This window comes from Schistocerca gregaria, chromosome X, assembly GCF_023897955.1.
Source record: "Schistocerca gregaria isolate iqSchGreg1 chromosome X, iqSchGreg1.2, whole genome shotgun sequence".
Lineage (NCBI taxonomy): Eukaryota > Metazoa > Arthropoda > Insecta > Orthoptera > Acrididae > Schistocerca > Schistocerca gregaria.
The window spans coordinates 859,359,435-859,383,497 of record NC_064931.1 but is presented as its reverse complement, the minus strand read 5'-3'; the positions used below and the strand labels follow the sequence as shown (position 1 = coordinate 859,383,497).

Here is a 24,063-nt window from a genome sequence, read left to right as displayed (position 1 = left end):
ACATGTGGTAGATGTTTCAAGAGTCTTATAATGGTCATTATAGTAAAACAGTAGGAGTTTTTGTAAAGGATTTCCACAACTGTTACAATTATTTGTAATGAATGCATAAAGTTTTATTCTGTAATGTTATTCAGTAAACTTCTTGTAAAAATAGCCAATGCTCCGGACTTGGGACCACTGCGTAATTTCAGAAATTTTTTATATACATGTATGCTAAGTTGTTTACCTGACCAGTACCTTTCACATAAGCCATGCAGTCGTACATCTACCACATGTAAAAAGGAAGAGTTTATTTTAAAGGTCATTGAATGATGGAATGTTTCCAGAACATGTCATGACAACAAACAATTAAAAACCAGTGAATATATTTGAGCAACTTTACAGCAGTTTTAAAGTCCATTTCATAACTACCGTGATATTGGCTGTTTCCCCCTTAAAGGATTTTCAATCCAATTTAGATATAATCACTCTGGTGTCTCTCAATGCACACAGTAAATTATGCTCATAGATTATTTAGATTGTCATTTCCATTGCTGAGGTAGTCCAAAATCCACTTTCACATCTGCAAATTGTGGCAAATTCAACTGGTATTCTTAAGGCAGGTTATTATAAAGGATATTTGCCAATGTCTGCCAAAATTTTAACAGTTTTCTTGTTTTATTACTATCTATTTTCAGTGTGTAACCCATACACAATCAAAGAAATTTTGCTTTGCCTCTCATTTCACTATCTGAAAACGTTTATTCATTAACTGAAATGGTCTTAGAATCATTCAAGGCATTTAACTGCCAATTATACAAGTGAGGAAAATAATTGATAACAGAGTTTATTACTTTTAAGTGCTGACAACTATGACTAGATGGATAAGAAAAGGAAACAGAAGGTAAGAATCTTGAGTCTTTATGGTAAAGTAAAGATTTTTCACAAGTACACTTCCAATGTGTCTAGAAGGAAAGTTTACAATTAGTGTTTACAGGGTGACTCACCTAAAACAGGCATCACAAATATTGTGGAAATGTGAAGTGCTACTAATGTGTGGTTTTCACAGAATGGATTGGTAGCCAGGGACTCATATTGTTAACCAATAAACAGTGTAACAATACAGTAACCAGAAAGTATTTTTGTGCAAACATACACTTTTTTAAAATCTAACAATGCCTATGCCATTAAGAAACTAAAACTAGAAGTATGGTAAATTAGATGTCGGTGGTGTTTGTTGCAGGATTCTAGTTGCAGTCATTAATAGATATTGTATTTTGTGAAGTTTCCACACCGACATGTGTTTGTGCCATTTATCCTGCGTAATTGCTAGGCACAATGTTCTTATGTTCGCTGACACTGCGCTTGTGTATTCCACGAGTGCATTGTGGCTTGTTAGCAAGTTAGTGTGCGACAGTGAAAGCAGTAGGTTGTGAGTGGATGATGGGATTTACCAATACAGAAGAAGCCAACATGCTCATGGTGTGTGGATAGTGTAGGAGGAATGCAGTTTGTTCTTGTATGGTGTATGTGGCAAGATATCCCAATAGACACCAACCATCTCGACAATTATTTACGAACCTCTTCAACCAGTTATATGAAACTGGTAGTGTAACACCTAGAAAATGTAACAGTAGGAAACACGTCAGGACTGAGTAAGAGAAAACTCACGTTTTACAGCTGTGCAGTTTATCCACATGTTAGAGCCTGTGCAACAGCACGGGGAAGTGGTATGTGTTAGGCAAGTGACTTGTGCATTCTTCATTGACGCAAGTCCCAGCCTCATCACATCTCTCTCCATCAAGAGCTGCATGGAAACGACTGAGAATCTTGTTAAATTCTGTGCATGGGCATTATGACAGGATGTTCCATACGTATAATCAGTCTTGTTTAGTGATGAAGCCACAGTTACCAATCATGGTCAAGTAAAGCAGCAAAATATGCACTATTGGTATGTTGACAATCTTTGTTGGCTTCATCAAGTGGAACGTCAGCATCCATGGTGTGTAAGTGTATAGTATGGGATAGTGAGCCATCAGCTCATAGGCTCATTTTTCATACATGGAACATTGAACGTGCGTAAGTATCGCAGCCTCCTAACAAACAGTCTACCACGGATGCTAGAAGACATTCCTCTGCAGACTATGACAAACCTGTGATAACAACATGATTGCTGTCCAACTGATAGTGCATGAAGCACTAAAGAATGTCTTCATGAATGTTTTCCGTATCACTGGATTGTACACTGAGGACTTGTACTTGACTGGCCCATTCCCCAGATTTGACACCTTTAGACATTAGTGTGTCCAAAGCTGAGAGAGACTACCTGCTGAGAGAGACTATCTACAAGAACATGCCAAGTATACACATGCAACACGTTATTGCAGCCTGCTCTGACATCTCCACTGAAATGCTAGCATGTGTGCAGCAGTGGTTCCTTACTAGATGGAAGCGTGTATTGCTGCTGTAGGTGGTCATTTTGAACACAACCTGTGGTGGTCAACTGTCTCATTACTGGTCAGAATCCATATAAGCACTTTTGGTGTTTAATTTAGTGTGCACTGCCACAGGTATTGAAGTGTCAGTGTGGGAACTTCTCGAAGTCTGTCTCTTGAAAGACTTCACTAGAATCCTGCAACTAACACCACTGAAATTCTAATTTATCCTACTTTTAGTTTGTTAATGTCAACAGGCACTGCTCCATTTAAAAAGCGTATGTTTGCACAAAAAATACTCTTTCAAAGTATTATTACAATCTGCTGACAGCCTAACAATTCGAGCCACTGATTACCAATGTTTCCTGTGAAAACTGCACATCAATAGAACTTTCCATTTCCACAATATTTGTAGTTCAGGTTTCAGACTACCGAGTTTGGACTTATGGCACTAAACACTTTAAATACAGAAATTATTCAAACGCAGGGAGCAATGGAGAGATTTATGTTGGTAATTACTGGAAGACAGATGAAAATAAACAAATCAATCAAGGAACAGACAGGTGTGGAACACAATTATGACTGTACTGAAAATTAAATGGAGGCAGAGGGGACATGTGGTAGATGAATGGATGGTAGATGGATCAAAGGAAGTGCTGTGGCTGAATACAAGAGGTAAGAAAGACACGATGACTTAGTAAATGGTAGGTGGGCGACCTTAGAAAATATGAAAGGAAAACAAGTTGCTTATAACTGAACAGTGCCATGCACGGAAAGTCTGGAAGGGACATTTATCCAGAAATAAATATAAAATGGCTGATAAAATTATGGCCTAAGAAATATTATAGTTTAATGAAACAGGCACCAAAAGGAAAGAACAGAGGTCAGAGCTCAACATCTAGATCATTAGGAACACAGCAGCTCGGACTGGTTGGGGTTGAAGGGAGCAAACAGCAAGGTCATCAGTCCCTTGTTTCAAAGGTGGTCCATTCGGACAGATGTACATCTCAGAAGAGTCATAACGATAAAAGGTAAAAGGCTAAAAAATGTTAAAGTGCAGTCGTGTTGTCAATGGTAAAAACACAAAAGGAGGATGTCAGTAAGTGGGCAACCCCAAGCCAGGAAATATCCCACCTATGATGCAGTACAGGCAAGACCACCTGCTATTCAAAAGCGTTCAACCGCTAGAGTGTAAAAGGGCGTATTGTAAAAGGAGACTAACCAAATATAAAATGTGATAAAACACAGTAAAAGGAAAAAAGAGGATCTTGGCCGGGGAGGAGAGACAGGAATTTCCAAATACAGCTTACAATGAGAGACACCCCAACCCTCACCGCACTGATCCTACTCCAGAGGAGATTAAAAACCTTAAAACTGAGAATAAAAACCACTTTCATGAAGGAAACTAAGAACTAGTTCGACCATCCAAGAACTGTCTGCCAATATTAAAGGTAAAGTGTGGGGAAGTCAGTACTTAATACGCAGAGCCAAAAGAAGGAGGCATTCCGCCAAAATATAGGCTACTGACTGGGGAAGGCTACACAACCAAAAAGTGTGGGTGGCTCATTTTGCAAAAGAAAACCATGGGTCAGCCTGGTATGGCCGATGCGGAGACAACACAGGATGGTTGAGTCCTTTCGGGAGAGGCAGAAGGAAGAAAGCCATGGGACAGGTGTCGCCTAAACTGCACGAAGTTTATTAGACAAGGAGGTACCCTCCCAGGAGTTGGCCCATGATTGTGCAAAGTGAGATTTGATATGAAGCCATAAATCAGCCGCAGGAGGGGTTACAGGGAAGTGCAGGTAAGTGACTGCACCCCCAGACAAACGATCAGCAAGCTCTTTACTTGGGATACCCACATTATCTGGGACCCAAAGGAAGTAAACAGAACAAGCAGCATGGTGAAAATCAGCGAGATGGTCATGGATGGCAGAGACCAACGGATGGCGGGAAAAACACCGGTTAACAGGCTGAAGGTTGGTTTGTTTAAAGGTGGGAGAAGGGACCAAACTACGAGGACATTGGTCCCTTGTACCTAATAAAACAATGCCACAAGTGTGAGAATAAAATGGACGAAACATATATCATGAAACAAAAAGAAAGGAAAAGCCACAAGAACGCTAAAAGGAGCTAGAGGACAAGAAAAAAACAGAGAGATGCTAGAAACAGAAGAGAGTAAAACATGAAAACAAATTCCAGTGGTGGCAAACCATGAGAATAAAAGGGAAAGCCAGCTACTCTGCAACACATTAAAACCTCCACCATGAGCGCACTAGGGTGGAGTAAACAGAGGGACAAAGGACACACACTAAAACCTACATAGAAGGATAAAACCCACTCTCACAGATAAAAGGTAAGACTAAAGCTGAAACTTCCTGGCAGATTAAAACTGTGTGCCCGACCGAGACTCGAACTCGGGACCTTTGCCTTTCGCAGGCAAGTACTCTACCATCTGAGCTACCGAAGCACGACTCAGGCCCGGTTCTCACAGCTTTACTTCTGCCAGTACCTCGTCTCCTACCTTCCAAAAGCTGTGAGTACCAGGCGTGAGTCGTGCTTCGGTAGCTCAGATGGTAGAGCACTTGCCCGCAAAAGGCAAAGGTCCCGAGTTCAAGTCTCGGTCGGGCGCACAGTTTTAATCTGCCAGGAAGTTTCGTATCAGCGCACACTCCACTGCAGAATGAAAATCTCATTCTGAAGACTAGACCTGCTGTGGAGGCATTGTCGCCCAACACCGAAGGCAGGGTGCTGGGAAACTTAAGTCTGCCACAGAGTGGTTAAAAGTGGAGAGTCCAGCAAGAGGTGGACGAGTATCATTTGGGAGCCACATCGACACTCAGGTGGGTCCTCGGAATGGAGTAGGGAACCATGCATTAGCCATGTATGGCCAATGTGGAGAGAGCAAAGGACAACAGATTCCCTGCGAGGAGCCTGTGTGGAAGACTTCCACACATTCATAGTCTCCTTGATGACACGCAGTTTGTTGTGCGTGCTGTTATGCCATTCCATCTCTTGAAGCCGGAAAACCCCGCGATGTAAGACAGAACGCAGGTAACCTTCAGGGATGCCTATTTCCAGAAGCGGTTTCTGTGTCACCTGTTTGGCCAGCCTGTCGGCAAGTTCATTGCTGGGTTTTCCGACATGTCCTGGGGTCCACACAAACACCACGGAACGGCGCAACTGTTCTAGGGCAGAGATGGACTCCTGAATGGACGCTACCAGAGGGTGGCGAGGGTAACACTGGTCGATAGCTCGTGTGCTGCTCAATGAGTCAGTACACAGGAGAAATGACTCTCCAGGGCATGAGCAGATGTACTCAAGAGCATAAGATATGGCCGATAGCTCTGCAATGAAAACACTGCAGCCAACTGGCAAGGAGTCCTGCTCACTATGTCCTCCATGTACATATGCGAAGCCTATGTCACCATCAGCCATTGAGCCATCGGTGTAAACCACTTCGGAGCCCCGGAACACGTCAAGAATCGACAGGAAGTGACAACAGCGAGCAGCAGGGTTAACCGAGTCCTTAGGATCATGTAAAAGATCCAGACGAAGCTGCGGCCAAAGCGTACACCATGGAGAAGTACGTGAACAGACCGCAAATAGAGATGGTAAAGGGAAGGAATGGAAAGCTGAAGGTGCTGTCTAAGCATAAATCACACTCCCATAGTCAATTCGGGATTAGACAAGGGCTCTATAGAGCTGCAGCAGCATGCAGCTATCTGCACCCCAATTGGTGTTGCTCAGGAAACTGAGGGTATTAAGGTGCTGACAGCACTCCTGCTTAAGGTGACTACGATGAGGGAGCCAAGTCAATTGAGTGTCGAAAACCAGTCCTAGGAATTGATATGTCTTCACTACAATGAGTGGATCGTCATGAAGGTAAAGTGCGGGATCCGGATGAACGGTAAAATGCCGACAGATGTGCACGACATACGACTTTGTGGCTGAAAACTGGACGCCGTGGGCTAGAGCCTATAACTGCACCTTGTTGATAGCTCCCTGGAGGTGCTGCTCAGCAACAACATTACTGGAGCAGCACTATGAAATGCAGAAGTCGTCTGCATACAGAAAAAGTGAGACGGAGGGCCCGACACCTCCTGCTAGACCGTTAATGACCATTAAAAATAGAGACACACTCAATTCGGAGCCCTGCGGGACTCCATTCTCCTGGATATAGATGGAACTATGGAAGCCACCAACTTGGACAATGAAAGTATGATGCGACATGAAGTTTTGGATAAAAATCGGGTGTGGTCCATGGATATCCCACTCATACAATGTAGCAAGGATATGATGTCACCAAGTCATGTCGTATGCTTTATGTAAGTCAAAAACAGACGGCAAACAGGTGTTGCCATCTGGAAAAGGCTGTTCGGGTGGCAGACTTTATGGACACAAGATAATCAGTGGTAGAGCGACCCCATTTATGGTAACACCGGGATCAGCTGTTGGGGCCTGGTACCCGAAAAGACGTTTGATCTCTGGCCAGACTTGGGAAGGTGACTTGTGGCACCCAATGGTGGAGACATGTCTCTCCCAGCACTCCTCCTCCCATTGTTTGATAAGGTAGCGCACACGGGCATGGAGTAGTTTGAAGGCGATGAGGTGCTCCAGGGAAGCGTGCCACTGTAGAGCTTGCCGACACTCCTTAATTGCTTCATCAACTTCCAGTGACCACCAAGGGACTGCCTTACACCTCGGGCACCCTAATAAGTGAGAGATCATGTATTATGCTGCAGAAACAACTGTGCTAGTCACATGCTCAACCATCACACCTATGTTTCTGTGTGGGGGAGATTCAGCGGTGACAGCAGAAGTGAAAGTTCCCCAGTCCGCCTTGTTCAAAGTCCATCAGGGCAGGTATCCATGTGCCTAACACTGGGGCAGTGACAGGAATATGGGGAAGTGGTCATTACCACACAGATCATCATGTGCTCTCCAGTGTATAGAGGGGAGAAGTCCTGGGCTGCAAATTGATAAATCAATGGCCGAGTAACTACCATGTGCCACACTGAAATGTGTGGCGGCCCCAGTATTTAAGAGGCAGAGGACAAATTGTGACAGAAAAAGTTTCAGCATCTCTGCCTCAGCCAGTAAGCATGGTACCACCCCACAAGGGGTTATGGGCATTAAAATCTCCCAGAAGTAGGAAAGGTTTAGGGAGTTGATCAGTCAGTGCAGCTAATATATTAAAGGGTACTGCACCATTTGGACGAAGATATACATTGCAGACAGTTATTTCCTGCATTGTCGTCATTCTCACAGCCACAGCTTCAAGAGGTGTTTGAAGGGGCGCAGTTTCACCACATATCGAGTTTAGGACATAAACGCAAACTCCACCTGACACTCGATTATGTTTACTACAGTTCCTGTAATATCTCTTACAGCCACGGAGGGCAGGGGTCCGCATTGCTAGGTACCAGGTTTCCTGGAGGGCAATGCAGATAGCAGGTGTAAAGCTTAACAGTTGCCATAGCTCAGCCAGGCTGATTGAGAAAGAACTGCCGCAATTCCACTGGAGGATAACATCGTGAGACTGGGAATGCACGGAACATACCATGAGGCAGTTTAGGCATAAGAGTCACCTGCTCCCCACCGATTTATTGCCTGAGCAGTCTATATCCATTGTGTCCAAGGGTCCAGCGTTTCTAGGTCCTCAGTGGACACCAAAATCTGCACCCCCATTCTCAGCCACAGAGCTAGTAGGTAGCAGTGGTGTGGGTGCCACTGCAATTTCCTTGGTCTTAGGAGGTTTTGTTTTTGGACTTCTCTCACTGCTCCTTGGGTGTCCCTGGCTGGGAGGACTTCACTGGCTCTGCCCTGGGGTGAGCGTGAAGCCCTACGACCAGCTGCATTTGGGCTCTTCAGCCAGTGGCGGGTGTTGTCTTTCCCACTAGAAGAAACCTGGGAAGGCGAGTAACCCATGGGACCCCTTCGAAGCGAGAGAAGCCAAAGACGACTTACATTTCTCCGGCTTAGAAGTGGGGAATGATGTCCCTGATGGTTGCGGGGGGGGAGATTGCTTCCGAAGTAGGTGGTGCAGGAGCCACAGGGAGGGGAAATGCCCACCCACCATCAACGGGCCAGGTGTAGTCTTGCAGCTCTGAGAGGTGACCTGGGTTGGTGGAGCAGATGGTGCCAGAACTGTTGTAGCAGCGGCGTAAGATGATGTCATACGCACAGGATGCAGACGTTCAAATTTTCTCTTAGCCTCAGAGTAGGTCTGTCTGTCCAGAGTCTTGTACCCCTTGATTTTCCTTTCTTTCTGGAGAATCCTGCAGCCAGGCAAGCAAGGCAAATGGTGCTCTCCGCAGCTGACACAGATGGGAGGCGGGGCACATGGAGTATTGGGATGTGATGGGCGTCTGAAATCTCAGCATGTGACGCTGGAAGTACAGCGGGATGACATGGTTAAACTACCAGCACTTAAAGCACCGCATCGGGGAAAGATATAGCGCTTTACATCACACCGGTAGACCATCACCTTGACCTTCTCGGACAATCTATCACACTCAAAGGCCAAGATGAAGGCAATGGTGGCAACCTGGTTATCCTTCGGACCCCGGTAGACACGCTGGATGAAATGTACACCTTGCCGCTCTAAGACAGCAAAAGGAGGTCTTATGGGGCGTGATGGTTACAGAAACATCTCCCAACTAGTCTCAAGCGAGTAACTACTGTGACTGAGCAGAGGATGCTGTTTTGATCGAAAGTGACCCAGATCTCATTTTGGACAAGCCCTCTCCACCTCCCCGAACTTGTCCTCTAAATGCTCAACAAGAAACTAAGGCTTCATTGTCATGAAATATTCCCCATCAGCTCTCCAACATACAAGGTACTGGGGCAAGTAAGATCCACTGCCATCCTTAGCCTGATGTTCCTCCCATGGTGAGGCCAGGTAGGGGAATGATTTGGGGTTGTACTACTGCGCGTTGAATTGAGCTAGTGATTGCTTAGAGGCTGCTTGTGTTTCACCACCAGCAAGAGACGATGGACTACTCTTCATTGTGTGTCATCCGCCCTGATGCCACTCACTCCAACCAGGGGCCCTCCCTACAGGCACCATTAGCCGCAGGAAAGGCCACCTGGCAGGATGGCCATTGCTGGGAGTCCCGAAGCCCCAGGAGGATGGGCATCTACCCCTTGGCATACGTTGGGAGTTAATGGCGCGAGCATCAGCAGAGCGATCCCTGTTTGGTCAGGGGGCTACAACCAACAGGGTACATGGAAGCCCCACCACAACTGACTGGCTACTGTGCTGGTTATGTGCAACGAAGTCCATAGTCATCGTGGACGCAGAAATCAACACTGCATAGTGCATGGTGGAAAACGCACCCAGGAAGGTGTCCTCGCCCAAGAGATGGAGAATGGGCAGGACTGCAATGCAACGACAAGAAAGTGGGCTGAAGATCTCAATGCACGATGGACATGATGCACTTTGTAATGCACCCTTCCACAATTGGCTCACTCTTAAGGAAAATTTTGAAGAATAAGGTCAAACTCTACAGGGGACCATCACATGTCGTAACTGAAAGGAGTTTCACACATTTCGGCCATCGTACAACAGGTAGGAATACCTCAGGCCTATTCTAACCCCTGAACATGCTGGGGAAATGGGGTAAGAACCTGAAGTCCACTCATTGAGTCTGTGCATAACAAAATGCGGTTGAGTTGGGACTGTTTAATAAAGGGAAGGGCCTGAGAAATTGCCATCAGTTCTGCAGTAAACACCCCACATGTAGTCGGCAGGAGATAATTTTCCATGCCAGCAGAGGATGGAAGGCTTATCTCACATGATCAGCAGATTTAGAGTCATCAGTGTAAAAAACAACAGCATCCCGTAACACCCATAAAGTGCGGCGGCGAAAACAAAGAAATACCACTGGGGGAATGGAATCTTTCAGACCTCTGCTGAGATCCATCCGAATTCAGGGCTGAGGAACTAACCAAGGAGAGAATGTGGGAGACAGTACAAAGACGGAAGCTGAAAATCGTGGCGAAGAAATGCAAGGCGGAGCCCAACCGGTAAACACGCCTGAGGGCGGGAATCAGGTGGGCTATGTCCTTGGTCTGGGAACAGGATAGAATAGGAAGGATGAGTGGGATAGAAATGAACGGCAATTGCAAAAGAAACCAGAAGCTGGGACTGCCGAACAGAAAAGGGAGCCATTCCAGCGTCAACAGGGAAACTATCAACAGGGCTAGTACGGAAGGCATCAGTGGCCACATTGATACCACGGTGGTGGACCAGATCCAGGAGGCACAGTGCGGAAGATGCAACCGAACCATAAACTTGACAACCATAGTCCAAGTGAGACAGTAGTAAAGCCTGATAAAGGCGGAGACAAGTGAAATGAACCGCACTCCAGGTGTCGTGGGCAAGGAAGCAAATGACATCAAGTTTATGGAAGCATCCTATCTTCAGAAGTCTGATATGAGGCAACCAAGTGAGCTTCTTGTCGAAAAGAAGACCAAGGAAAGGAAAATGTGGGACCACACGGAATGGTCGTGCATCGAGATGGAGCTCCAGAACGGGCTGGACCGTAGTATGGCAACAAAAGTGGACCATCGGAGACTTTAAAGGAGAGAATTGAAAACCATGTGAGGGGGTCCATGCAGAGGCATGCCGCGTAGCAACCTGGAGCTGCCTCTATACAGAGACCCTCGAAGATGAACTAACCCTAATGCAGAAATCATCCAAATACAGAGCAGGGATGACCAAAGGATCGATGGACGCCACAGGTCCATCTATAGCAATGAGGAAAAGAAGTACACTCAATTCGGAACCCTGTGGGATGCCATTCTCCTGGGTCTGTGGAGAACTAAAAACAGTACCAACCTGAACCCTGAATGACCGACGGAACAGGAACTGGTACATAAAAATCAGGTGTGGGACCTGAAGACCCCACTCATGAAGTGTAAGAAAGATGTGATGGCGCCAAGCTGTGTCATAGGCCTTGCAAAGGTCGAAAAATACTGCAACCAAATGGCAGCACTGGGAAAAATCCTGCCTAACTGCGGATTCCAATCGAAGTAAATGACTGATCGGAGACGATCCCTCTTGCAAGCCACACTGGTAAGGGGACAATAGATCCCGAGATCTGAGGACACAATTGAGCCGACAGGCTACCATCCATTCAAGTAACTTGAAAACGACGTTTGTCAGACTAATTGGCTGATAGCTTAAGACAAACGTGGGTTCTTACCATACTCAAGGGCAGGAACCACAATGCTATCCCTTCATTGAGAAGGGAAGTTACCCTGGAGCCAAATATGGTCAAACACCTGGAGAAGATGTTGCCTTTGTGGAGCACTGAGATGTTGAAGCAGTTGGTTATGAATGGAGTCTGGGCCAGGAACTGTATCAGGAGAAAAAGAAAGTGCAGAAAGAAGTTTCCATTCACTAAAAGGTTCGTTGCAAGATACTCACTGGCAAGGGATAAAACATAAGGCGGAAGATTTGGCCCGCTGTTTCTGGTGACTGACAGCAGCCAGATAGGAGGCTGATGCTGATGCTGTTGCAAAATGGGTAGACTGCCGATGGCAACCTGGGAGAGAGTGAAGTGTAGCCCATACCAGTGACATGCGGACAGTAGAAGTGAGGGAAGAAACAAAGCATTCCCAGCACATCTGTTTGATTAAGTAACGGGCTTTAGTGCAAAGGTGTTTAAAGGTAATAAAGTTGGCAATGGATGAGTGCCTCTTAAGGTGTTGCAAAGCTCGATGGCTATCACGGATGGCGATGGCAATGGCAATGGCCGTACTCCACCACGGGACCTTCTAGCGGCGAAAAGGTCTAGATGAGTGTGGGATAGCAAGGCTAACACCACGAACAATCTTATCAGACATGTAGGATGCCATCAATACAAGCCGACAAAGAGGGAGAAAAAACGACCTGTGCAGTATATAGAGGCAATCGGCGCCTTGGAAAAGACCAATAAAGTAACCTGTCCATCGAGGAGAGGGAAGGGAGCGAGAGAATCAACGGGAAATGGTCACTATCACAAAGGTCATCAAGTGGCGACCAGTGTAATGAAGGGAGGAGGGAGGGAGAAGAAAGAGAAAAGGTACCACGACTGGCATTGAAATGAGTAGGGGAACCTTAATTAAGAAGTCTCAAGTCATGGTCTGCAAGAAGCTGGTCTATGAGAAGACCCCAATGAGATGCAAATGCACTGCCCCACAAGGGATGATGGGCATTAAGATCACCGAGAAGGAGGAAGTTGCTGAAGAAGGGCAGTTAAGGTAGCAGGAGTAAGAGTCTTGTCAGGAGGGAGATAAATATTGCAAACTGTGACCCCAGAGTTCAGGTGGACCCTAACAGCAATTGCTTCCAATGTCGTTTGAAGAAGAATCCACGTGCTAGCAACGTCTGTACGGACCAATGTAAAAACACCACCAGAGGCCCGCATGGCGCTGACCCGATTTCGACAGAAAGCATAGAACCCACGGAGGGTTGGTGTGTGATCATTAGTAAAATGAGATTCCTGTAGAACCACAGAAGCTGCAGAGTAAAACAAAATAAGGGATTTCAATTCCAGAAGGTGATGGTAATATCCATTACAATTTCATTGGATAACCACAGAAACATGATTCAAATGAGTGGTGAACAGGCTAAAGCAGGTCATGCCGCTGGGTCACCATCAATCACCAACAAGGAGGGGGCAACATCCATGAACAGCAGGTCAAAATCAATTTGCCAAGGTGAGGACGAGACCTCTGGTGACACCAGAGGCTCCTTGCACCGGGACTTATATTGTTTCTTCTTTTCTGTTTGAGATCGAGGAGGGCTGTGTGGCAAAAAGGAGATAGCTACACAAAGATCTGGAACAGAAAGATAGCAGTGACCTGGGGGCCCAAGGACAGTTGTTCTAATGGTCGCCGTGGGCAGCAGACCATTGGTCCGGAAGGTGCTGGGAAGGGAGGTCCCAAGAGAAGCATCCTTGACTGCAGATGACGAAGAAGTGGGACACTTCTTCAGCTGGGGAGGGGGAGTGGCACTCTGAGGGAAGGGTCTGGGAACCGCAGGGTGAAGGGGGAAGAGAGGTGTGCGGGACTGGGGTAAGGAAGGGGGAAGATGTCACTAAAGCATAGCTAGACATCATGGACACAGGATGGAGATGCGCATACTTCTTACCACCCTCACTGTAGGTTAGACGATCAAAGGACTTACACTCCTGCCTTTTCTTTTCCTTCTTATAAACCGGGCAATCCGTTTAACGTGGAGAATGATTGCCATGACCATTAACACACACAGGAGGGGGAACACAGGAACTCCCCTCCTGGAGGGGACGTCCACAGTCACACAGTCCACAGTTACACCTTGAACCATATTCAAATACTGGTGGGGATAATCGACACAGGAATTGTGCCAAGATGGGTACAGGCATGAAGGGCCGCAGACTGGGCAGCTGAAGCAGTTTTGATCAACAATGAACCCTACCGCATCTTGCTCTCAGAGACCAATTCGCCAAACTTGTCCTCAATGTGTTCCACAAAAAATAAAGGTTTGGTAGCGGTGAAAGTATCCCCATCAGTTCACGTGCAAACCAGATAGCGGTGAAAGGTTTTGCCCCTAGCCTATGAGCCTGACCCTGCTCCTAGGGGGTAGCCATGGAAGGAAAGGCTGAAAGGGCAGAAGAAGCAGCACGAAAGGAATCCTCCTCATTCAGAAAGACAGCTGTAGAAGAATGGCCAGAGTTTGGGACCCGTATCTTTTCATTTGCATAGCATCCGCCCTGATACCACTCACTCCATTCACGGGCTCTCCCCATGAGCACCTCTCAGCCACAGCAAGGGCCGTCTGGCATGGCAGCCAGTGCTGGGAGTTCCGATGCTCCAGGATGACAAGCAACCACTTCTAGGCTTACATAAGGTGGTCACAGCTCAGCTATCAGAAGTGTGATCCCTTTGTGTTCAGGGGGCTCAACCAAACCCACATAGTGCCCCCACCTCACAGGCTGGCTACTGTGCTGGCTATGGGCACTAGCATCAGACAACGGCGTAAAGGAAAAGATGGAAGGAACGAGGAGGGCACACGCCCGAGACACTAAGTAAGGTGCTCTTCTCCAAATGGCTCACTCTATGGAACAGGAATTTAGTAATGGAGGTCAAACCCCAGAGGTGGACCAAAGAATGCCAAAAGGATGAGGTAATTATACAACAAAACCAAATTGCAAAGCCAACATAACCAGGAGGATAGCAGGGCCAACATAAACAAGTACACCAAGAGAGGGAGAGAAAGCAGAGGGGAAGGAACAAGGACAGGAAAGGAGGGAAGGGAAAGGAAAGGAAATGCAGCACAGGAAAGAAGGAAGGCTGTAATAGATCGGGGCCCTGTGCTCGCCACGCATGTACTCATGAAAGGACCGTGAGTCCCCTGGGGCGGCTCAGACTGGTAAGGATATCTATCAGCTTTGCCCCCGACCTTCTCAAGGCTTTTTTTTTTGGGACACAATGGATAAACTTAAATCTCGGTGGCTGGATCAATGTTGGTCAAATCCCCTTTGTTTTTAGCCCATCAGGTTGTTGTTGCGTTGTTTGGGGTGGAGGGGAGGGGAAAGAGACCGAACATCGAGATCATTGGTCTCATGGATGAGGGAAGGAAGTCTGCTGTGCCCTTTCAAAAGTATCATCCTGGCATTTGCCTGGAGTGATTTAGGGAAATCACAGAAAACCTAAATCAGGATGTCCGGACATGGGAGTGAACCGTTGTCTTCCCAAATTCGAGTCCAGTGTGCTAACCACTGTGCCACGTCGCTCGGTAAGCCCTCAGGGGAATTAATTTTACCACCAAGGATTAATTACCACTGTATTAAGGACTCTGCACGGAGTAGTAGTAGTAGTAGTAGTAGTAGTAGTAGGAGGAGGAAAGGGATGGGATACCAAGGCTAACAGTTATCCTTTTGACCAGACCAAGTACTGGACAAGATTCCCATGCAGTTGAGTTTCGTTATTAGTAGTACTGAGTTCATGAGCAAATTTAGCAGTAACACACACCTTCAGCCGATGCCATTCAGACACCATGAAGACTAATTGTTTTGGACTTACAACAGTACTACAATTAAGGAAATGCCTCACTGTAACTAACAGAGGGTGTCTAATCATACCAGTTGTCTGGTAATACACATTGTTATTTTCAGGGGTAAATGAGATAGCTACTCTAAGTTTCCAAACTGAACAATAGTTCACTTTTGGGTTTAGAGTGGTAGCATGTGAATTTTTTAGAAGCTGCTGTTGCTGCTTCTGCAGAAATATCCCCAGGAGTCAGCAAATGGCACCAATGAAGTTACTTGCACAAATACATCACAGGACAAGATGCCACCAACATAAAATGTATGGTGCACTAGCTGAGGAAAATACATTCCAAATGCAGTCAAATAGGATTTTAGGACACCACATACAAAGCCCTGAAACAAATGGGTGCTCATTGCACATATGTGAACCAACATGCATAGTACGCTAGTCATCAGCAAAGGCCAATTTAAAACTACCATATAACCTTTGGTGACTTAGGTATTTAACTTAATTTCTGCCCCTTTAACTAAGGACATTGCAGAACAAGAAAGTCATAGACTGAATACAGAGAAACCACTGTTGTGGGTGGGGGGGGGGGGGGGGGGGGTACAAAACATAGCAGGGGTGGGACTGTCTTAGGCGTATTTTGAAAGAATGTTCTTTGAAGACAAACATCTGATGTAGGTATACAGCCATTCACTGGTGCCTTGACTACCCTTACAAAAACCATGACTTTTGTATTGCACATACTTGACACACTGTGGGATATGCACTGCAAGTACTGTAGCTCAAAAAACCTGTAACTACTTAACCAGGATCTTCTGGGATACACTCAGCTGTGTAGTAGTTGTCCATGCTGCACACTTTGGTTACTCTGGGTATTAGCAGTGGTATAATAGACTTGCCTGTTTATCATACTCAGAGACAAATTTAAAACTTATCATAACACGTAATCTTTCACGGCCGGCGTCTTCATTAATTAAAAGTTCTGGGTGGAATTACTGTGGTCCATATATAAAACTGCTTCTCCTTCCTGACATTTCGTTGCCTACTGCGGGCATCATCATCTGATGTGAGTCGGCGACCTCAGAAGATGTTGCCCGCAGTAGGCAACGAAACGCCAGGAAGGAGAAGCAGTTTTATATATGGACCATGGCAATTCAGCCTGGAAGTTTTAATTACATTTCAAACTTATTTAAATGCAGTGAAAACCCTTCATTATATGTATACCTTGATTCCGTTCCAAGAGTGTGTTCAATGCCTCTTAGTAAATCATTGCTCTTGAATATTAGGAGCATTTCACGGTTTACTTTCCCAAGTACTTCTGTTATCTGCGGCAACCATTTTGGTATTTCTTCTTGAAACTTTTCCTTCTGCAACAAATAAATGTAAAATATATTTTAGGATGTCCCTGTTCGGAAAAAATGAACTATTTAATTACAGCAAAAGTAATAACTCTAACATTATTTTGCAACTCAGCAAAAAATGCTCTGCATGTTCAAAAAATGTTTTACAGTAAATAACTGTATCCTAGGATACTGGAGGTCTTACTACCTGACAGAATGCTATGCTGGAAATGCTATGCTGAAAACGTGAGTTACCACTTACACAAGTGAACCACTGGCAATGACAGGACAAAGATGCTTCACTAAGTGATTGTCAGGAGTGGCTAAACAAAAACTAACACATCAAAGGCATCATCTTCCCTGAAACACAGGAGAGTCCATGATGGAATAACAGTAGCATTAGGAAAGTGACAGATTGCTACTCACCACACCGAGGAGACACTGAATCACAAAAAGGCACAACAGAGACTGTTATACATTTAAGCTTTCAGCCAAAAGGCTTTCTTTGAAAGAAGACGCGCGCACACACGCGCACACACAGTCTCAGGCTGCAGTGACCAGATTGCTAACTGCAACTGCATCTGCACGTAATGAGAACAGTAATGTGGTGTGGGTAGTGGGGGATTAGGAGGCGACACAGGGAGAGGAGGAAGACGGGTAGTGGGACAGGGTTGGGGGGAGGTTTATTGCAGCTTGTGGGAGTGTGCAGGGACTGTGGGGACAGAGTAGGGCCGCTAGGTGCAGTTGGGAGTTTGAGGCAAAGGGGTGAGGTAGCAGGAAATTAGAGAAGTAGAAATAGAGAAGTAGAAATAGAGAAGTAGAAATAGAGAAGTAGAAATAGAGAAGTAGAAATAGAGAAGTAGAAATAGAGAAGTAGAAATAGAGAAGTAGAAATAGAGAAGTAGAAATAGAGAAGTAGAAATAGAGAAGTAGAAATAGAGAAGTAGAAATAGAGAAGTAGAAATAGAGAAGTAGAAATAGAGAAGTAGAAATAGAGAAGTAGAAATAGAGAAGTAGAAATAGAGAAGTAGAAATAGAGAAGTAGAAATAGAGAAGTAGAAATAGAGAAGTAGAAATAGAGAAGTAGAAATAGAGAAGTAGAAATAGAGAAGTAGAAATAGAGAAGTAGAAATAGAGAAGTAGAAATAGAGAAGTAGAAATAGAGAAGTAGAAATAGAGAAGTAGAAATAGAGAAGTAGAAATAGAGAAGTAGAAATAGAGAAGTAGAAATAGAGAAGTAGAAATAGAGAAGTAGAAATAGAGAAGTAGAAATAGAGAAGTAGAAATAGAGAAGTAGAAATAGAGAAGTAGAAATAGAGAAGTAGAAATAGAGAAGTAGAAATAGAGAAGTAGAAATAGAGAAGTAGAAATAGAGAAGTAGAAATAGAGAAGTAGAAATAGAGAAGTAGAAATAGAGAAGTAGAAATAGAGAAGTAGAAATAGAGAAGTAGAAATAGAGAAGTAGAAATAGAGAAGTAGAAATAGAGAAGTAGAAATAGAGAAGTAGAAATAGAGAAGTAGAAATAGAGAAGTAGAAATAGAGAAGTAGAAATAGAGAAGTAGAAATAGAGAAGTAGAAATAGAGAAGTAGAAATAGAGAAGTAGAAATAGAGAAGTAGAAATAGAGAAGTAGAAATAGAGAAGTAGAAATAGAGAAGTAGAAATAGAGAAGTAGAAATAGAGAAGTAGAAATAGAGAAGTAGAAATAGAGAAGTAGAAATAGAGAAGTAGAAATAGAGAAGTAGAAATAGAGAAGTAGAAATAGAGAAGTAGAAATAGAGAAGTAGAAATAGAGAAGTAGAAATAGAGAAGTAGAAATAGAGAAGTAGAAATAGAGAAGTAGAAATAGAGAAGTAGAAATAGAGAAGTAGAAATAGAGAAGTAGAAATAGAGAAGTAGAAATAGAGAAGTAGAAATAGAGAAGTAGAAATAGAGAAGTAGAAATAGAGAAGTAGAAATAGAGAAGTAGAAATAGAGAAGTAGAAATAGAGAAGTAGAAATAGAGAAGTAGAAATAGAGAAGTAGAAATAGAGAAGTAGAAATAGAGAAGTAGAAATAGAGAAGTAGAAATAGAGAAGTAGAAATAGAGAAGTAGAAATAGAGAAGTAGAAATAGAGAAGTAGAAATAGAGAAGTAGAAATAGAGAAGTAGAAATAGAGAAGTAGAAATAGAGAAAGGGAAATAGAGAAAGGGAAATAGAGAAAGGGAAATAGAGAAAGGGAAATAGAGAAAGGGAAATAGAGAAAGGGAAATAGAGAAAGGGAAATAGAGAAAGGGAAATAGAGAAAGGGAAATAGAGAAAGGGAAATAGAGAAAGGGAAATAGAGAAAGGGAAATAGAGAAAGGGAAATAGAGAAAGGGAAATAGAGAAAGGGAAATAGAGAAAGGGAAATAGAGAAAGGGAAATAGAGAAAGGGAAATAGAGAAAGGGAAATAGAGAAAGGGAAATAGAGAAAGGGAAATAGAGAAAGGGAAATAGAGAAAGGGAAATAGAGAAAGGGAAATAGAGAAAGGGAAATAGAGAAAGGGAAATAGAGAAAGGGAAATAGAGAAAGGGAAATAGAGAAAGGGAAATAGAGAAAGGGAAATAGAGAAAGGGAAATAGAGAAAGGGAAATAGAGAAAGGGAAATAGAGAAAGGGAAATAGAGAAAGGGAAATAGAGAAAGGGAAATAGAGAAAGGGAAATAGAGAAAGGGAAATAGAGAAAGGGAAATAGAGAAAGGGAAATAGAGAAAGGGAAATAGAGAAAGGGAAATAGAGAAAGGGAAATAGAGAAAGGGAAATAGAGAAAGGGAAATAGAGAAAGGGAAATAGAGAAAGGGAAATAGAGAAAGGGAAATAGAGAAAGGGAAATAGAGAAAGGGAAATAGAGAAAGGGAAAGAGTGAGCACGTTGGGGGAATAGAGGGCTGTGTAGTAATGGAGTGGGAGAAAGAAAGGGGATTGATAGGTGGACGTCAAGGACAAACACAGGTTGAGGTGAGGAAGGTTATGGGAATGTAGAATACAGTGCAGGGGCAGACCCCACCTGCACAATTCAGAAATGATCATTCCCTGCTCATACTCCAGCACTATACAGCCTTCTATTCTGCTAATGACTGTAGTCTCTTTCCCTTTCTCTATTTCTATTTCACCCTTTTGCCCTCCCCCCAACCTCACAACTGCACCTAGTAGCCCTAACTTGTCCCCACCATGTCCCTGTATGCACCCACAAGCAGTGCTACACCTTCCTACCCCCCCCCCCCCCCCCCCAACTTCTACCTCACTACCTCTCCTTCTCCTCATCTCATCCCATCCCTCGTTCTTACTTCTATGGTCCATACCAGATTGCTGTTGCTATCGGGCGCAGGCATAGTTGCAGTCTGGCCACAGTGGCCGGAGGTGGTGGTCGTGTGTGTGAGTTGTGCTTGCGTGAATGTTTGTGTTTCCTACTCCAGAAGAAGACTTTCTGACCGAAAGCTTAAATGCATAGCAGTCTTTTCACTGTGCCTGTACACGACTCAACATCTGTTCTACAGGGTGAGTAGCAATCCATCCTTTTCATAATCTTATTGAATAATATCTTCCTTGTAAGACATGTATTTATCTAGCAAGCAGAACTCTTACCAGGTGTCTGCAAAGAAAAGAAAATTGCAAGCTGATGATGTACCTCAGACAAATGAAATTAAATTTAAAAGCAATGGCCGGCTGGTGTGGCTGAGCGGTTCAAGGCGCTTCAGTCTGGAACTGCACGACCACTACGGTCACAGGTTCAAATCCTGCCTCGGCCCTGGGTGTGTGTGACATCCTTCAGTAAGTTAGGTTTAAGTAGTTCTAAGTTGTAGGGGACTGATAACCTCTGATTTTAAATCCCATAGTGCTCAGAGCCATTTAACCCGTTTAAAAGAAAGCTTAACATTAGGAAATGTCAAATACCTAACAAAATTCAGTGAAACCCTGCGTTTACGCTTTTTGAAGGACTTTTAAAAATAGCGTAAAATGTGGGAAATAACGTTTCAAGCAGTAAAAGTTACATATAGAAACCCCCTTCGCATTTTTGCACTTTATGAATGATATATGTACATAACAGGCACCCAAATACTTGTCAGGGACTTGTTTATTGTCAGAGAGGTTTATTATCTAATAAAAACCACTGGTGTAACTGGAACTGGTAATTGCCTAGGAAGTACAAATGTCGTTCACTATTTAAATAATGAAACACTGCACCAGTTACGTATTTTTTCATGTTTAGCATGATGCTTTCCAAAAATTTTTCTCATTGTCAAGTTCAAATATTAACCTAGGTATTTTGTGTGCTGTTTGCATATGTGTTGTTCTGTGCTCTTGCACTGTAGTCACCTTTTTGAGGTTATCAGGTTCTGTGGCTCCTCAGTTACATATAAAACCACACATACGCAACCTATCACACACACTGTTTGTGAAACTTCACAAAAAATACACACGTAAACATTGAACTTGGTAATGACAATACATTCTTGAAACACATCTTGCTAAGCTTGAAAAAATACATAATAGGTGCTAGGCTTCAACCAAAAACATTGGAACACTGCAAAGTCAGCAAAGGTGTCAACTGGTGTTACAAGATACCAAATGATGAAATGCGCTAAATCTGATTTCACGAAGATGTCATGACAATCACAAAAAACTCAAAGCTACACGTGCACACTAGAGACAGTTTGGAAATGGTTGTAACTGGTCATGATATCTTTATTTGAATGAACCTAGCTACTCCCATCAGTCACCACACTGAGTAGAGACTGACAGTGGTAAAGGGGGGGGGGGGGGCGGGGAGGAGAGTGCAACTACTATCTATTGTAAATAATTTAGCCTACAGATGCACAGTTGTGTTTCACAGACTTTTAGTTTCACTGTATATATATACAGACACTGACACACACACACACACACACACACACACACACACACACACACACACACACACACACACACACACACACAAGCCACCTGACTGTGTGTGGCAGAGGGTACCCTGAGTACCTCTATCGGTTCTCCCTTCTATTCCAGTCTCGTATTGTTCGTGGAAAGAAGGATTGTCGGTATGCTTCTGTGTGGGCTCTAATCACTCTGATTTTATTTTCTCATGGTCTCTTCGCGAGATATACGTAGGAAGGAGCAATATACTGCTTGACTCATCGGTGAAGGTATGTTCACGAAACTTTAACAAAAGCCCGTACCGAGCTACTGAGCGTCTCTCCTGCAGAGTCTTCCACTGGAGTTTATCTATCATCTCCGTAACGCTTTCGCAATTACTAAATGATCCTGTAATGAAGGGTGCTGCTCTCTATTGGATCTTCTCTATCTCTTCTATCAACCCTATGTGGTACGGATCCCACACTTCTGAGCAGTATTCAAGCAGTGGGTGAACAAGCATACTGTAACCTACTGCCTTTGTTTTCGGATTGCATTTCCTTAGGAGTCTTCCAATGAATCTCAGTCTGGCATCTGCTTTACCAACAATCAACTTTATATGATCATTCCATTTTAAATCACCCTAATGCGTACTCCCAGATAATTTATGGAATTAACTTTCAGTTGCTGACCTGCTATATGGTAGGTAAATGGTAAGGGATTTATTTTTCTATGTATTCATAGCACATTACACTTGTCTACATTGAGATTCAATTGCCATTCCCTGCACCATGTGTCAATTTGCTGCAGTTCCTCCTGCATTTCAGTACAATTTTCCATTGTTACAACCTCTCGATACACCACAGCATCATCAGCAAAAAGCCTCAGTGAACTTCCGATGTCATCCACAAGGTCATTTATGTATATTGTGAATAGCAATGGTCCTATGATACTCCCCTGCGGCACACCTGAAATCACTCTTACTTCGGAGGACTTCTCTCCACTGAGAATGACATGCTGCGTTCTGTTATCTAGGAACTCTTCAATCCAATCACACAATTGGTCTGATAGCCCATATGCTCTTACTTTGATCATTAAACAACTGTGGGGAACTGTATCGAACGCCTTGCAGAACTCAAGAAACACGGCATCTACCTGTGAACCCGTGTCTATGGCCCTCAGTCTCGTGGACGAATAGCGCAAGCTGGGTTTCACACGACCATCTTTTTCGAAACCCATGCTGATTCCTACAGAGTAGATTTCTAGTCTCCAGTAAAGTTATTATACTCTAACATAATACATGTTCCAAAATTCTACAACTGATTGATGTTAGAGATGTAGGTCTATAGTTTTGCCCATATGTTCGAAGTCCCTTCTTGAAAACGGGGATGACCTGTGCCCTTTACCAATTCTTTGGAATGCTACGCTCTTCTAGAGACCTACGGTACACCGCTGCAAGAAGGGGGCCAAGTTCCTTTGTGTACTCTGTGTAAAATCGAACTGGTATCCCATCAGGTTCAGTGGCCTTTCCTCTTTCGAGCTATTTTAATTGTTTCTCTATCCCTCTGTCGTCTATTTCGATATCTACCATTTTGTCATCTGTACAACAATCTAGAGAAGGAACTACAGTGCAGTCTTCCTCTGTGAAACAGCTTTGGAAAAAGACATTTAGTATTTCGGCCTTTAGTCTGTCATCCTCTGTTTCAGTACCATTTTGGTCACAGAGTGTCTGGACATTTTGTTCTGATCCACCTACCAAAATTTCTTAGGATTTTCTGCCAAGTCAGTACATAGAACTTTACTTTCGAATTCATTGAACGCCTCACACTACATTTCGCTTCGCGTAATTTGTTTTTCTGCAAGGCTTTGGCTATGTTTATGTTTGCTGTGAAGTTCCCTTTGCTTCCGCAGCAGTTTTCTAACGCGGTTGTTGTTCCACGGTGGCTCTTTCCCATCTCTTACCATCTTGCTTGGCACATACTCATCTAACGCATATTGTACGATCGTTTTGAACTTTGTCCACTAATCCTCAACACTATCTGTAATTGAGACTAAACTTTTGTGTTGAGCCGTCAGGTACTCTGAAATCTGCTTTTTGTCACTTTTGCTAAACAGAAAAATCTTCATACCTTTTTTAATATTTCTATTTACGGCTAAAATCATCGATGCAGTAACCGCTTTATGATCGCTGATTCCCTGTTCTGCGGTAACTGTTTCAAATAGTTCGGTTCTGTTTGTCACCAGAAGGTCTAATATGTTATCGTCACGAGTCGGTTCTCTGTTTAACTGCTCAAGGTAGTTTTCAGATAAAGCACTTGAAAATATTTCGCTGGATTCTTTGTCCCTGCCACCCGTTATGAACGTTTGAGTCTCCCAGTCTATATCCGTCAAAATAAAATCTCTATAATATGGTG

General features: G+C 44.0%; 1 protein-coding gene across 1 annotated transcript in view; it reads right to left on the bottom strand.

The window, feature by feature from the left end:
- Positions 1-24,063, bottom strand: part of LOC126298854 (aarF domain-containing kinase 1) — a 123,042-nt gene that overhangs the window by 6,747 nt on the left and 92,232 nt on the right. Inside the window, exon 7 of the mRNA XM_049990362.1 lies at positions 16,665-16,807. Coding sequence (XP_049846319.1) covers positions 16,665-16,807 — 143 coding nt within the window. The remainder of the gene's footprint in view (positions 1-16,664; positions 16,808-24,063) is intronic.